The following is a 15877-nucleotide window of genomic DNA, read 5'->3' as shown; positions in this document are numbered from 1 at the left end:
TTGTTTGTTTTTTTTGGTCCATACAGTCACCATGGGAATGTATTTTGTGGATGCATTTCCTTGTCCTTTGTTTGCTTTGTGTTTATGTCATCTGAACTCCTGGGTCTAACAGTAAGATTATATCATACAACCACACACTTGGAATGAAATCCTTCTGGTGGCTTGAGTGCTAGAAATTTCTCCCTGACCTGGAAGGTTCAGCACCTATCACAAAAAGGATGCTTTTTGCATAGATTTCTTTATATAGGGAGAGTATGCTTATGTGATTGTGTCCCAACAGGTTGTGGCTTTTCTCAGTTGATTACACATAACTGACAAGGGCAATTCAGTTCCTTTGGCTTGAGATAGGACAAGAGCAAACAGCCTCAAGTTGCTCCAGGGGAGGTTTACGTTGGATATTAGCCAAAATTTCTTCACCAAAAGGGTTGTCAGACATTGGACCAGGCTGCCCAGGGAAGTGGTTGAGTCACCAGCCCTGGAGGTATTTAAAAGATGTGTAGATGTGGCGCTTAGGGACGTGGTTTAGTGGTGGACTTGGCAGTGCTAGGTCAACAGTTAGACTTGATGATCTTAAAGGTCTTTTCCAACCAAAATGATTCTATGCTTCTGTGATTTCCCCTCAGATAAAGCCTTCCAATATATTGTCATAACCTCCCAATCAAAGGCTTTTAAACCCTTTGATGTCTGGTGATTGTCATTGCTAGAGACCCAGGCCTGCTGCGCTCATGAATTTATGAAAATTGACTCTTTGTTTAACCATCAAATGACTGACTGTAGTATTGCTGATCTTAACTAATTTCTGTAAAGAGCTTTCTAATCCTTATGCAGCTATAGGCATTAGAGGTACCACCGTGCAGCTGAGCATCACCACGCTGTATTTTTGCCTCCTGCATTCACTAGCAAAATGAGCAAACCCAAAATTGCACAGAGAAGGAGGTGTCTAACACCACACATGTGAAATGTTAGGAAGCCTGTCACTGCATTCATGATAACCCAGCTCAGATATCGCTTATTAGCCTGTCACTTGCTACTTTGCTACTTGATTTCTTTTCTATGTTGCTTCTCTTATGCAAAGGAGGTCAATTCCCTTGTACAGACAACTGCCAGGTGACCTTTGTGAATCTCAAGTGCGATTCCTCCAAGAAAAAACGCCGAGGTCGCAAGTCACCATCAAAAGAAGTATCCCATATCACCGCAGAGTTTGAAGTGGAGATGAAGTCAGAAGAAGTCTCAGGTTTGTGAAAGATCTGTCTGTGGAGAGAAATCAGAATTCAGTTCCTCAGTGTGTTGTTAGAATCTCTTTGCTACTTTGCCAAGCTGCCATGCAAACCTTTTAGCACAAGCCTCATTGAACAGCCTTTCCAAACTCAAAGTTTCAGAGATTTAATTGCAAGGATTCAGGTATCAAATTAAGCCAAAGGAACAAAGATTCAGCCTGCAGCAAAATTCCTTTGAAGCCTCGAGTTAAGTCATGTACTTTAATTTAGTCTGATTTCTTTAAACAGCAGAAGTGCTAATTGATGCACAGAGAACGTAATGATTGGGTAGAAGTTCTGCAACAATGACGATAAAAATATCCTCCAAAATGTAAGTTGCTGAAACTTCAGTCTGAGAATCAAACATTTTATTACACATTTGGAAAATTCATGTTTTCATAACAAACTTCAGGAAGAAAAAGAATTGCTTCAAGTTACTCACAAGATGGAATATTATGCTATAAAATCCAGCCAAAGAAAACGTGGGCTGAATATAAACACATCAGTCCTCGAAGGCAGGTTTTTTAACCCTGAGGGGTACCTCACTAGCCAAGTGATTCAAACAGTAATTGTGCCAGAAAGCACCTTTCTTTGTGCCACTCAGGTATTTTGGTCAGGGAAGAATTCCTAATCAACTGAGTAAAGCACAGGCAGACAAAATTCAGAAAGGTTAGTGGTGGCAGACTGAACACATATCTGGAAGTACAACACAGTGGGATCGATGCTTTCTGCAGCCCTCTCCCTGTGCACTCAGTATAACCAGATTTCTTAATGCTAGAGATAAGATATCAGCACTCAGGGTACACTTACAGACTCTGAAACTCAGTTCGATGGACCTCGGTGTGCTGTCTTGTCCCTTTAAAAGGCCTGATTTTGAATACAGTGAGCTGCTTCTACAATGTGTTGGAGAAGACAGTGGAACAAACAGAGGTGTCATAGTGTGATGCAGGCTAAGCTTTTTGTTAAGCACCTCTTTTTAAACATGAATCTCAATTGCTTCTAGTTTTGTTATCATTTCCCATCTAGACACCTGTAACATTGACTGTGTTCGGAAAAGGATGGAGCAGAAGCTGCAAACTGCAATCAAAACATTGAGGAAATCTATTAATAAACAGCAATTTTACATTCAGTTTTCTGGGACAGAATATGAAGTGGCTCAGAAGCCAGCTAAAGCTACTGAAGGGCATGAAGCTTGCAGTACAGGGCAAGTGCTGCAGGATGGAAAATGCGGTAAGTCCCAACAAGTCTGTTCAGCCATATCCCCCAAAACGAGCAATCCAAAATTATCTTGTCCCTAGTGAACCAGGCAGGAAATCTATGAGATAACAGACAATTTAGACCAATATTACTCAGCATATGTGCATGGGCCACTCACGGTTCATAAGACTTTGAAGGGAGTTCATTAGTTGATTGCAGGAAAACCAAAGCAGCATATATGGGCACGCATTCCCATGCTGTCAGCTGGTATGTACCAAGGCCTGTCACAAGGCAATGTTGGCAATTAGTTCCCAGTTGCTCCCAGCATCTTAGGAAAACATAATTATACTTCTGTAAAACAACAATATGGTGTTCGCCTACGTGCTGTGTATTTAGTTTTGTATCACCTCTCTCACTCGCCTCACCACAATCTATGACCCATGAATATATTTATATTTAACACTCAAGAGGTCCAATAAAAAAAAAAATCTATAGAAATCTATTTGAACTTTATGTAAAATACCTGATTTCTTTAAGCCTTTTCCCAGGTTATCAGGTTCTAGTGCTTTCCTGGGGGCAAGGTGCTAGGGTAAACCTATGAATGGCAGTTCTCAGCACTGCATGCTTTCTAATCTCTGAGAGGCATCTTTGCAAACTCAGCCTATCTATTTTTCCAGCTTCTTTTAGAGACCAAGTGACTTACAAGCAAAAAGAAATAGTTAAGTGCAGATCTGATAGGTGCCTCTAATGAGATGGTTCAGAGGCTGTTTTCATCATGCGGGAACCGGCATTTGGAAACTGTGTCCAAAGACTGTTGCTGTCAGCATCTAGAAACCCATACATTTTAACTACCTATATCCAGCAGAATAAAACGTTCAACGCCCTGTTGCAGCAAGAGAAGCATGTGTATTCATATCTGTATTTAAAATGCTTTCCAATCAGGGTATTTCAGTGTCAAGAGACATAAAATATTACATGGGATACATTGCCCTCAGAGAAATCTCTAGAACTGATCTCAGGAGACAGACTTTTTGTAGTCGTCTGCCATAAAACCAACACATAAATGCACCTAGTGTAACCTAAACATTTGCATCACTTCCCACATGTTATGCACCACTGTTTTAATTAAACTGCAATATACTGTCTTAAGACTGCATCAGCTTTATTAACAACTTATGTCTGATAAGCACTCTGTGCAGTACAATGCCTTTTAATAGCTTAAACAATAGAAGGAGGACCTTGCCCTGATGTAAATTGACCTAGACCGCAGTGGAGATGGGCCTGTTTACATTAGGTGAGGATCCTGGACTAACATATGCAAAACATATACCACTATAATACTGGGGACAAAGAGATCCATTGTCTCTAAATGTTTGATATAAAGGCAAATAACGTGATCTAAATTAAAGTCCTTATGTAGATTCCCCTTTTCTTTCCTCAGTTACCTGCAGCACGGGCACCTTTTATAGCGGAGAACATAATCAGTGCGTTCCTTGCTCACCAGGAACATACCAAGACACAGAAGGTCAACTTACCTGTGAGCCTTGCCCAAGTAACGATGGACAGGGAGTAGCGGGCGCTCGGAATGTGTCAGAATGTGGAGGCAAGTTTAATTTGATTATAAAAGGATTAGGTGTTGCCACACAGCCTGTGAGGCACGAAGGCTAAAAGAGGGGAGAGCCTTCCACACTTCTGTCTTGTAAAGGTAACAGAAGAAATCTCTGTGCGCTTACAAGCAATACACAAAATGTTTTGGCTTGTTCCATCTGCTGACATTGCTGACAAGAAGGTGGGACCTGCTGCAGCAATGTGAGTTATGGTATGGAAATGAGCAAGCCGAGCAAAGCACTTTGCTGCAAGTCAGGTATGGAATCTAGACATACCTTGACTTGTGAGGACTCGTCAGGTATATTGTGAGCCAAAGGGATGGATTACTTTGGACTGGTATTGGTGAGTGTAATGAACCTGCTGATTTAATGTTTTGCATGAGATGCAGTTTACCTTGTCTAATCAGCGGCAATCATAATTCTGAGATAGTTGCGCTGCAGAGATCTGTAACCTGGACTCAGAGCTAATGACTGCAAGTTTCAACGCTGCTTGAATTCACTGCAGCTTTTGGCAAGTGATGTAGCCTCTCTGACTCAACTTCATGATATATGAATTAGATGATAATGATGATAATACCTGGTTTCAGAAGAGAGCTGTGCTTCTACTGTAACTTGATCAAGATAAGGTTTTAAGACACAACTGTTAATTATTTTCTTTACCTTATTTCATTACAGATGAGCAAAATCTAGCTTATAGCAGATACATTATTTGACTTTGACAGAAATCTGTCCTATCTGCAACACAAGTTCTAACTTTAAAACTCATTCGTGTAATTTACATTAATGCTTTCTTCAAGGATATCTAGAGTGAACACACAATGAATGTCACTTGAGAAACTGCTGCTTTCTCCCTAACCACTGAATAAAAAATAACTCTAGTGTCTCCAGTCCAAACATATGGTAGATTTTGCTGATTTACTGTATGAAGGAACTATCACAGGAAAATTCTCAAAATGCCCGTGCACCTGTACGTTGATTTGTATTTACCCCAAATCCAACAGGAATAGATTATCAAAATAAAATCTGAGTTTATAAAGGTTAACTATAGTATACTGACCAAAGCAGCACAATGACTAGAGGAAAAAGACTGTTTTGTTTCAAGGCTTGCATTTGAATTATTGACCTGCACAACAACAAAAAGAAACCCTTCTGATTGTTTTTGCAGAGTGGATCTGTCTCAAAATGTTTGTTGTCAGGTCACAACAGTCTGTTTTTCTGCTGAACTCTTTATTTTTTCTCTTTCTCTGAAAGTGGCAAGAGAGAATGTGCTTTCGACTTCATAAACCTCCCTGTCAAAGATTTTGTCAAAATCAGTATGTCTCCATAAAACGTGACAGCATATGTGATGAAACAGTGTATTTTGTTAGAAATGTACTCACTACCTGTGATCAATAGTATTTTTGCATCGTATCTTCTGGAGCAGTAATGCCTATGTAGTAACAAATAAGCTATGACTGAAATCCTCACCCCTACAGGTGAGGCACATACAAGTACGTAAGAGATTTTAAGTGCCTATTGCGTAGAACCCTATGCTATAGCTGCAAGTAAATAAGATGCTGTGATGCTTAACTTACATGTGATCCATGTGGGTACAAGGCCAAAACACAATTAGAAAACCTAGTCGTTTGGGGCATTTCTCAGGGAAATCACCTCAGATCTATTTTGTTGGCAATTTCAATACAGAAGGCAAGAAGGGAGCAAGTTAGCTCATTCTTATATACAGGTAAGGACTGAGACACATCAGTGCTGAAAGCACCGTGTATTTAGCAGAATTAAAACCCAGCTGTACCGCTTCTTTGAAAGGAAATCTGTAAGCCACACTTCACAAGTCCTTAATTTTCACGCTAAAATCCAGATCCACTCTTTAACTGCCTTCATGTTAAAGTCCAGCGACCAGTTGGACCAGACCAGATGGATCAGTTTTGCTACAAAAACAATAGCAGAATTGTCTTCAAATTGGTACTATCATCATATTTCTCAGAGTCTGTGTGTCAACAGCCAGCTTGTACAGTCATATTCCAGCTAGCAGGGTTGGAAACACAACTATATCCCAGAGATCCTGGCCCCACAGATGTCCATAGGAGTTTGACTTTTGTGGGGACAGAACTTGAAGTTCGCTCAGGAGCTCTAGTTCATCCAAAGTGTCACGTACCCAAGATACTGGATGCCCCCAACATTCCCCAGCAAGTATCAGGGTTCTTAAGGGACCCCAACCCTACCGAGAGTGTCTCTAAACTTTCAGGTTTTCAAGCCAGTTGTTTCTGCTTGCTGTTCAGTTCTCAGGGAAGCTAAATTACAAAGTATTTGGATTAGGCAACCTCAGGGAACACCTAACATCTCAAAGTGCTGGTCTCCCAGGCCGGAGTGGTGTGAAGGTACGCGTTAATGCCATAATCTTGAAAGACTTGACATCCTGATTCTCAGGTAGGTTGTTGAGGAGTAAAGTACTCGAGCTAGCGATAACCAAGCCAGACAAACGCCTATCAGAAATTGCCTGGAGAGCAAGTTTTGAAACTCCCTTGTATCTGTCAGTAGACCCATTCACAAAGTGCTTTGCTTTACACAAATCACCATTTTCTGGCAGAAGAGCTTCTGACAAGCACTAGTTTTCACAGCTACCTGGAAAGCTGCTGGTGTCAGCTATTGTCATAGACAGGGTGCTGGACTGGTCCCATCCAGTCCGGTAAATCCCATGATCCACTGTTCCCATATCCATAAAATGCACATATATAAAAAAGTCCCACAATTACGTGCTTCATAGATATGCTGCAAAGTTTCATTTTTTCCTACAAAGTACTTTGAAATTCTCAGATGAAAGACTTGGTGAATGTTCAAAGTATTCTAACAATAGCTTAATAGAGCCCTTGCTAAAAAAACCCAGCCAACAGAAACATATCAAGAAACTAGTTGTATTTAGTATTGTTGGTTTTAGGAAGCAGTTACATGAACATACAAAATCAGCAGGTAAGATTAGAATTTGATCTGCAGCTGTCTTGATGTCACGTGTTTAAGTTAAAGGAAGCATTGCTAGTGGGTTTTATACTAGTGGGTTTTATACTTTGTCCAGAAAAGTCGCTCACTAATACAGATGATCATTTTCACTTTCTAGGGCAGTGTTCTCCTGGGCACTATTCTTCAGATGGTTTTAAACCTTGTAGAGTCTGTCCTCTTGGTACATACCAGCCTGAACCAGGAAGGACCCTCTGCTTTCCGTGTGGCGGTGGGCTTGTGACCAAGTATGAAGGTGCTGTTTCCTTTCAAGACTGTGAAACCAAAGGTGAATTTAAAATCTTTCCACACTTCATATTCCTGCTGCTTGCCCTTTTGGTTGTAATCTTCAATGCCAAGGGGCTTTGAAAGGCTCCAAAACAAACATAGTCACTGCACGTAGAAACATGGTCTGTGATTAAGTTAAATGGTCAGGAAATCTGTAAACTAGGAATGATCTCCCAAGGTTGCGGAGACTGAACAGGCTTTATGGTTTTCTTTGGAATTACCACAGGCAGGTACAGAGTCAGCGCTGCAACTGGTAAGTGAATCAGCCCCACTGCATTGAAGAAGTAAGACAAACTTGCATTAGACAGTGCTTTAGCCTTCACATCCTATATGTTTTTATTTACCAAATTAGAAGAACTAAACATTACAGAAATCATAGGAAGGATTGGTTATTAATGGTCTAGGCAGAAACCGTAAGCATGCAACACGTTGTGCGTACCATAATGTCGACTTGCAGCGTAAATGACAAAGAAGCAACCTGCCCAAATGCCTTTTGGTTTAGTTATGGGAATGACATGCTGGCCCTGGCAAACAGATGCTAATGGAAACCTCTCTCCTGCTATTGTGAAAGGCATTTTTATTGCTGAGGCAGATATGGATCAGCTTCCATTTATTACAAACTCATTGGAAACCACTGTATTAAATACAGTGAGAGACATATGTAGCACGTGTTACTAGTTTGTAAGGGTTTAGCTCTACTCTTTGGAACATAATTCTAGTCAGAAGGTCCTCTGTAATGGGAAATACAGGGAGCTGGTGTCTTTTTTGCCTTTTATGGCCTAATAAGTATATTGCAGAATGGGGATCATGAGGTATGTCCAGGGTAGAGGAAAGTTCTCTCTGCACTGAAGATTGCTACTTTCTGAAAATAATACACCTCATACCTTACAGTTCATTGTTCTCCTGGACACTACTACAACTCCACAACACACAGATGTATCCGATGCCCTATGGGAACATACCAGCCTGAGTTTGGTCAAAACTACTGCATCACCTGCCCTGGGAACACAAGTACAGATTTTGATGGCTCCACTAATGTTACACACTGCAAAAGTAAGTTGCATTTATTAGTTATATTAGTTGGGAGATGAAGCGTATCTTCAGATGTGAACTGCAACTTGAAGGTTCTGTCTGTCATGCTGGACTTCAATTCTCTATTTCCTAGTTATCATATATCTACTGCCAGAGGGAATAGTAAAAATTGGGAAAACAGTGAGGAAAAAAACCTGGAAAAGTACCACTGGATGCATATGATTGTTTTAGCTTTAATGTAATTTGGCAAAGCACCAGCTACAAGTTAAAACTACAGAGTTTTTGGTTCCCCAGATCCTGTAAGTTGTCTTGCAGTGATGCATATTTCTCCGTGTCTCTGTAGAGCACGATATCTTCTATCAGAATAACTGCCATTTCATAATACTTACAAAATGCTGGGAGATACAGGCATGCATACTGCAATTGCCACGTAATCGCTCATGACAATGAAATCTTCTCATAGGCTTTTTTGGAGTACTTAGCCTCTTATATTCTATTACCATTTTAAATATCCCCAAGGATTCCACTGCAATCTTATTTCATCTTTTGTGAACTACTTATTCTTTAGGCAAGCAATTTTTTTCATCTCTACCATGCTAATTTAAGAGAACGTCTCTATAATAATTAGGTAATGTCATCTAAACTAACTATTCATGTGCAAGTCTGTCGTAAGTTTATATTCTGATTATGTGCTATGTGCCTTTGAAGCTCTTCATCATTTCTAATGTGATTTGAGTAAATTAGATATTTGTAAGGAATTTGAAGAAGTTTGATGATTTTCCTATAAAATAAAACCATCCTTGTCACTTTGCTGTCTTAGATACTCCCAATTTCTGACCTTGCATAATCTTTGAGGCTTGGATTAAGCAAAATATTTAAACATACATCTCTGGTTTTATGTGGGTGAGTAGGCCTGGAGAGATCAAGCTGAGGTAACTTACTGAATCAGGCTTCTGTGGCAAATTCAATAGGAGTTTTGAAAGAAAGTAAAACTGATCCATCAACTGAGATTTAACCTAAGATAAAGCAAGGCAGATCTGTAATCAAGATAAGGGTGGTTATTAGGATCATCACACTTGTTCAGCTAAATCAGGTTAAAAAACAAGTGAAGTTAAACTAGAATACCTTCTGCATGTCAGCATGGTCTCAGTGGTAACCACTGTGTGAGTACCTCCTCAATGGGATCATGTTTACTTGGCTGTGTTCGTTTCTTTATCAAATGTTAAAGCAGCCTGAATGAAGTGTCGAATCGGTCTATACACTGGAGATTAAGGTTTTGCAAATCAGTCGGAGCAGCCCTGCAGATCAAGTATTCCTTTAAAGGCTTTCCATGCTAAACAAAGAGGCAGCTGGAGAATGTACGCATTTCTAAAGCCACAAGGAAGAGTTTAGACTTGCTCTTGACAGATGTAGAAAAACACCTCAAATTAGCTAATGAGCTAACACAAATGCTATTTTATGTCTTTCCACAGACCAGCACTGTGGAGGAGAACTTGGGGATTATACTGGCTACATTGAATCGCCCAACTATCCTGGAGACTACCCAGCTAATGTTGAATGTATTTGGAATATAAATCCACCCCCAAAGAGGAGAATACTCATCGTAGTACCCGAGATATTTCTCCCAATTGAAGATGAATGCGGTGATGTTTTAGTAATGAGAAAAAGTGGTAAGTTGCTAGACATGGGTTATATAAATATTTATTGCAAACTCACTGAATGGAAAGTTCATACTGAAGGGACAACTGTCTTCATCTACCCAGTGTTTCTAAAAAGATTGTTGAATGAACTGGCACAGCAAGTTAAAACAGAACACTGTACCAATAACAATTAACAGAGTGATACTAATTATTGAAGTGTCTTAGCTGAATCACAAAGCAGTTAATGGGCTTCTGTCTGGCCCAGTTATCACGTGGGATAAATCACTGCCACTCTAGAAGTCAACAAAGCTAAGTCATAGTGGGAGAGCTGTCTCCTGTTATCTGTACATATTGTGCTCTCACTTATCCTTTGCAAGTATATATATGCCGCAGTTATTGCTAAATCTGTGCAGTGACACAGGTTGGTACACCTGACACCCTCAAGAAATCCAAAGTTTTCCCAATTTTATGTGGAGTGGAGAGTTCATGTGTATTTGATTATGAAGTTAATTCAAGAACTTCAGAAGTTAAGACACCAATGAGATGCACTCCTCCTTCAGTCCTATGTAGGCATCCAACTTCTGGTGGACTCTTGCTGAATCTCCAAACCTGAAAGGCAATTGTTTGTATGGAGCTTTGTTTAAAACACCATATTTTACTTGCTAAAACAGTGTATTTTATTTGCTAAAACACGTTTCACAATTTTTTATCCTTGAGGGCTTGTGTTGATATCTCTATATATCAGAAGAAGAAACCTGCTCATTATAGATGGAAGGAAATTATATCTGTCCAGATGGGTTTTTTAAAAGCAAAGCACTTACTGTAGCACAACAAATCAGTTGTCCTTCTAATCTCAAACTGTGGTTCCAACAGTGAATAAAGCCAGGCACATCAGGGAAAAGTTTGACTTCTGCTTCAGTTCCAATAGCAGTACCAAAACAAGAACACTGGAAAATGAGGGGAGTTTTTCAGAGTCATGCTTTGTGATCACTGTATGTTTGGCATCATAAGAGCAGATCTTACGGATATTTATCATAGTTCATTTACGGTCAGCTGCTAACGCTACTGTGGAAAAAACAATGGCAGTTCTAGTCACAGTTACATCCACATTTTTGCAGTTCAAGAATCCAAATCCCATTCAGTTCAAAAGGTCTGGTTTTGCTAACATTGGTGAAAGTTGAATCAGTCCTAGCAAGTTCAGATTTTAGGTTACACTTGTTATTTTCCCTAATTATCCTGTGACTATGGAGTGGGGTTTTTTAACTAGGTAAGAAGCTATTTTTTCCTTTTGTTTGAAATTCATTTCAACTTAGAGGAGCCTCATGATACTTTCGTAATGATTTGAAGACATCCTGCACCCTCCATCTGTTATTTAGGGGCAAATGTGGGTCTTTCTGGCTTCCAGCTATTAGCTCTGTTTCATTATAGATACATGGCATTTTCTTTTCAAACCTACAATGAGGTGTTTTGCACTGGGAGGTGCTGGTCCATTATGACCCCAGTAAGAAAGGCACTGAGACTCTGTAAGGTATCATTTAAAATTTTGTTAATTAAAGCTATCATTATAAGGAGAAAATGGTATGGATAATCTTAAATCCCTTTGGATGGTGGGAACTATAGGCAGTGTAGCATTGAAGGGGCCTCTAATCCACACACAGCATGCTGGGCAGACCCAATCCATAGAAGAGATTTTTCCCTTTCAGTCATTCAAGCTATTATAGGATTTTCTTACAAGGAAACAACTCTATCATCTATCATGTCTACCGTCAAACAGAAACAAAGTTCTCATAAGCACTTCTTGCTGCACTTTTAGATAAAGGCAAGGCCACACAGTAGTATAACCAGCAGTACCAGGTGGGAGCTGCCTGCAAGTTCTTCTTGTTACGGTGAGCTGCTGAGGTTACCCTGCCTGCAGCCTGGGATTTGTGCGGCACAGCACAGGCCTGAAGGCCACGCTGGACGTGCAGCACAGCACAGGCCTGGCCGTACCCAGGTTAACTGTTCTGCGGATCACTAACTTCTCGGTGTGCAATGGTCTTTTGGTCAGAATCGCTACACCAGGTTAATACGTTCTGATGGTTTATTGCTATCAGATGAACTTCCCAAACTGGGCACATAAGGAGCTGGTTACCACATCTGCCTGGGGTGCAGCTGACTTGTTCTTACCTATCTGGGCCCAGCATACAGGGGCCCTGGAATTCAATGCTAGAATAGTACACAAAATAAGTAATATTGATAGTCATTTTATAAATATCAAAAATTATCTGTGGCACCTCGCTGTCTACTTAAGGTTCTTGCTGTGTTTTACCTTTGTGGAAAAACTTAATTCTCCTTATAGACAGATAGAGACTACATCCCTTCTACCACAAAAAAACTTCTGCTCTCAGGAATACATCAACTGAGAAGTGTCTTGTCACTTTGACATTTCTGACCTCTAGATCAGGAAGGGTGTAAAAAGTTATTTTATAAAGAACATTGCTTTATTTAAACTTCTTTGTAGCTTCTCCTACTTCAATTACTACATATGAAACATGTCAGACCTACGAGAGACCTATTGCGTTTACCTCAAGATCGAGGAAGCTCTGGATTCAGTTCAAGTCAAATGAAGGAAACAGTGGCAAAGGATTTCAGGTCCCCTATGTGACTTACGATGGTGAGAATGGGATTGTTTTCCGTCTCTGTGTTATATCTGAATGACAGAAAATTGTCCTTTAGAATCTCTCTTACACTGATTACAGGGAGAGAAGAATGAGGAAAAACTTGATGTAACTCATTTTTAGTCCAGTGAATTCGTTTAAAACCAGTTGCAAAGACTTTGAAATAATACCTAATTTTATTTTTATTACTTTTCCTAATACTTTAAGGATGGACAGCAAGTTACGCAGAATTCTTTGAACTTAATCCTTATCCCATTGAATTCAACGAGACTCCTTTTAATTGGCATTCATCATATGCATAATGAGAATACCATTAATTGCTGTGCATTTTAGGAAACCCCTTCGTCAAGTCCTACTGGTAACCCACTCAATTTTGAAAATTATAAATTAATAAAATCACAAGTCCAACAGAGAAAAACAATAATGCAAAAAGAAATATCCTTTCAGTAACCACTTTCATAAATGTCTGGCTTGTCATATAAATTATGCATTAAACGGTGCATTTTGGACTTTGGGGTGATTTCTGTTCTAATGAAACAAAGACTTCTCTGTGATACCTTTGACAGCTGTTAGTGCACCTCTTTTCCAAACACCAGTGCAATTTTGTGAATGATGAGAAAATCTGTATTAAGTTGTTCGTTTAGGAATCAAAATGAGAGCTGTTCTCAGGGCAGAAAATGAGGATCTGTTCCTGACTGTGCTGCTGAATTCACGTATAACCTTTGACAGTTATTTCATATCCCTGGTCCTGTTTCTTCATCTCTAGAATGCAGATAATAAAGCATTATTATCTGGAGGGAGTAGTTTTCTGGGGCTAGGTTAGTATTTATATGGATAAATCAAAATTACTGTTCTAAAGCAGTACAGAATTTTAATGTGATTAGACTACAGCAGCTTGAGACACTGAATAATTAACTGGGTACTGAATGTCTCAGCTCTGTCTTGAAGAGGAGGTCTAGCTAATGTCTGGCCATTATCCTCCCAAAGGATGTCACAAACTGTCACTCAACTGATCTTTATTTTTCAGAGGACTACCAACAACTAATAGAAGACATTGTTCGAGATGGACGATTATATGCATCAGAAAATCATCAAGAAATTCTAAAGGTAAGAAAATTCTGCTTTATCTGAGGATAACCAAGAATTCCTTTTACTAAATATTTTCCCAAGATAGTTCCCATTACCCTGACAAGGTCATAATATTTAAACCTGTAGTGTGACCCCAAATTCTCTGTGTTCTGAGGTTTATGCTGGTATTTGGAGTAGCACAAAATCAGTAGCTCAGCTGGGTTGAGCACATGCATACGTCCTTTGCTGAATCAGGAACTAAATGAAATGTATGCTAACATGATTGTATGTTAGAAAAATTAGTCAACCAAGAATGAAGAACCTATTGTATGATGAGCCTTCTTCAGCCTCAGTCTGGCATGTGTTTAAATGAGTCATTAAGTTAGAATTTCCTGTGCATTAAAAAATGTATTTACCTAAATCACTGTCCTGCCTCAACAAGACATAACCATAATGTAGCATTGTAAGCTGTCCATGAAATGGTTTTCCAAAGGCACAAGTAACACATTGGAGAGAATTGTGGAGGAAGGCTGCTGGGCTGCCACCTATAACAGCTAACTCATTAAAACTGAGAAAGGCAAAATTCAGCCCTGTAAATGTACGGTTTGAAAGGACAGGAACTGATTAACAGCCAGCCTCCCTGGCCATCCCTGCCCCAGCCCCACCAGGATTCTCTCACTAGAGCTTTGAGGGTGCTCAGGTCCCAACTGCAGTGTATACGGTCAGGCACAGGCTCAGTTGAGGCTCTAAATCAAGACTGTACCAAGGTACAGGAGAAGGTCCTTAAAGAGCTCAGCATCACTGAAGACCAGCCTTCCCTCTTGTTGTGGAGGGAAGTCCCTGGACGCCAGCATGAAACAGGCTGGAAGGGCAGTCAGAGGCAGTTTGCAATTCTAATGCCTAACTTCTGCAGCCGGCTTGTGGTTAACCCAGCTGCTACCCTCGCAGTTCAGGACCTTCCAGGAACACTAATTGCGAAAAAACATCCAGCACAGTAGAAAAATTCGTCAGTATAAAAGTTCACAGCAACATGGAATAGTTTCCTTACCCTGCTTTACCCACAGTCAAGTTTTGCAAACCCCCCCCCCCCCGATTGTTGATCATTAATTTTGAAAGCTGTGCAGACACTAAATCCAAACCCTATTTTTATCCAATATATATATTTTCTCCCATAGGACAAGAAACTGATTAAAGCTCTCTTTGATGTACTGGCACACCCACAAAACTATTTCAAGTACACAGCACAAGAGTCAAAAGAGATGTTTCCAAGATCATTTATAAAGCTACTGCGATCAAAAGTTTCCAGATTTCTACGACCATACAAATAGTCTAGTGGTATTCAATTTTTGATTACTTTGTGTTCCTGTCAAATATTGTCTTTCCTCCATGGTAGAAACATTTGCTGATTTGAAGGCTCTTTTTTGCAGTCTTTGTTTTCAATTGTATATTGAAGAATACCTATAATGTTTTATAATCATTAAAAGCCAATGTTCTGAATGAGATTTTTGCTACCAAAAAAATTGTGCATCCCCGAGTGCATCTAGTTGAAGATCCAAATTTGTGTCTGCACTAGTGTATCTTCACTATCCATTTGAAATTACATTATGTAGAAAATATTCTTTCTAGCTTTTCATTTTTCATCAACAATAACTTTCATCAAAGCAAAGAAGGAATCTATTCAAGTCCAGTTAAACTACCTGCAGATAAATTCTGTTGTAGAAAGAAGTATGTAGTATAAATAATATTTGGATTTTGAATTGCACTTGAAGTTTATATTTGAATCTTTAGAAGTAAACAAAACAATCTAAATTTTGTTATTGCTCATTTGTGGCTTAGTGGAACCTCTGTCCAAGTAGAAATCAAAAGGGAAAAAAAGATAGGAAAAAAAAAAAAAGAAGCAGATGTATAATTTTGTTTTATGAATTACATAAGATTAAGTCCCATGCCCTAATGTCCTAATGTTTTTATCTGTCCTCTTCTAAACTTCTTCGAGGTTTGCCACTGTCAGTTACTTCATTGAAACAGATTTAGCTCTGGATTTCCGTACCCCAGTTGGTTCCTTTGAAGTCATTTACAATAGGATGGGTGAGAAATGAACAGCAACAACAGTAGTAGTCTTGTTTTTCTTTCCGTTAATAGAGCAT

The 15877-nt window shown here is 39.5% G+C and overlaps 1 protein-coding gene across 5 annotated transcripts in view; it reads left to right on the top strand.

The window, feature by feature from the left end:
* SCUBE1 (signal peptide, CUB domain and EGF like domain containing 1) overlaps positions 1-15631 on the top strand; it is a 213439-nt gene extending 197808 nt beyond the window's left edge. For 2 of the 5 annotated variants that reach the window (XM_075759944.1, XM_075759962.1), the window contains 9 exons: positions 1076-1234; positions 2283-2486; positions 3895-4056; positions 7170-7337; positions 8228-8389; positions 9841-10038; positions 12509-12661; positions 13693-13772; positions 14909-15631. In XM_075759944.1, the coding sequence (XP_075616059.1) occupies positions 1076-1234; positions 2283-2486; positions 3895-4056; positions 7170-7337; positions 8228-8389; positions 9841-10038; positions 12509-12661; positions 13693-13772; positions 14909-15061 (1439 nt within the window). In that variant the 3' untranslated portion in view covers positions 15062-15631. The remainder of the gene's footprint in view (positions 1-1075; positions 1235-2282; positions 2487-3894; positions 4057-7169; positions 7338-8227; positions 8390-9840; positions 10039-12508; positions 12662-13692; positions 13773-14908) is intronic. The other 3 variants (XM_075759970.1, XM_075759953.1, XM_075759979.1) reach the window with 3 other exon arrangements.
* Positions 15632-15877: the final 246 nt, after the last annotated feature.

The sequence above is a fragment of the Balearica regulorum genome, chromosome 1 (genome assembly GCF_011004875.1).
Source record: "Balearica regulorum gibbericeps isolate bBalReg1 chromosome 1, bBalReg1.pri, whole genome shotgun sequence".
Classification (NCBI taxonomy): Eukaryota; Metazoa; Chordata; class Aves; order Gruiformes; family Gruidae; genus Balearica; species Balearica regulorum.
The sequence above is the reverse complement of the archived record's forward strand: the minus strand, read 5'-3'. Positions and strand labels throughout refer to the sequence as shown.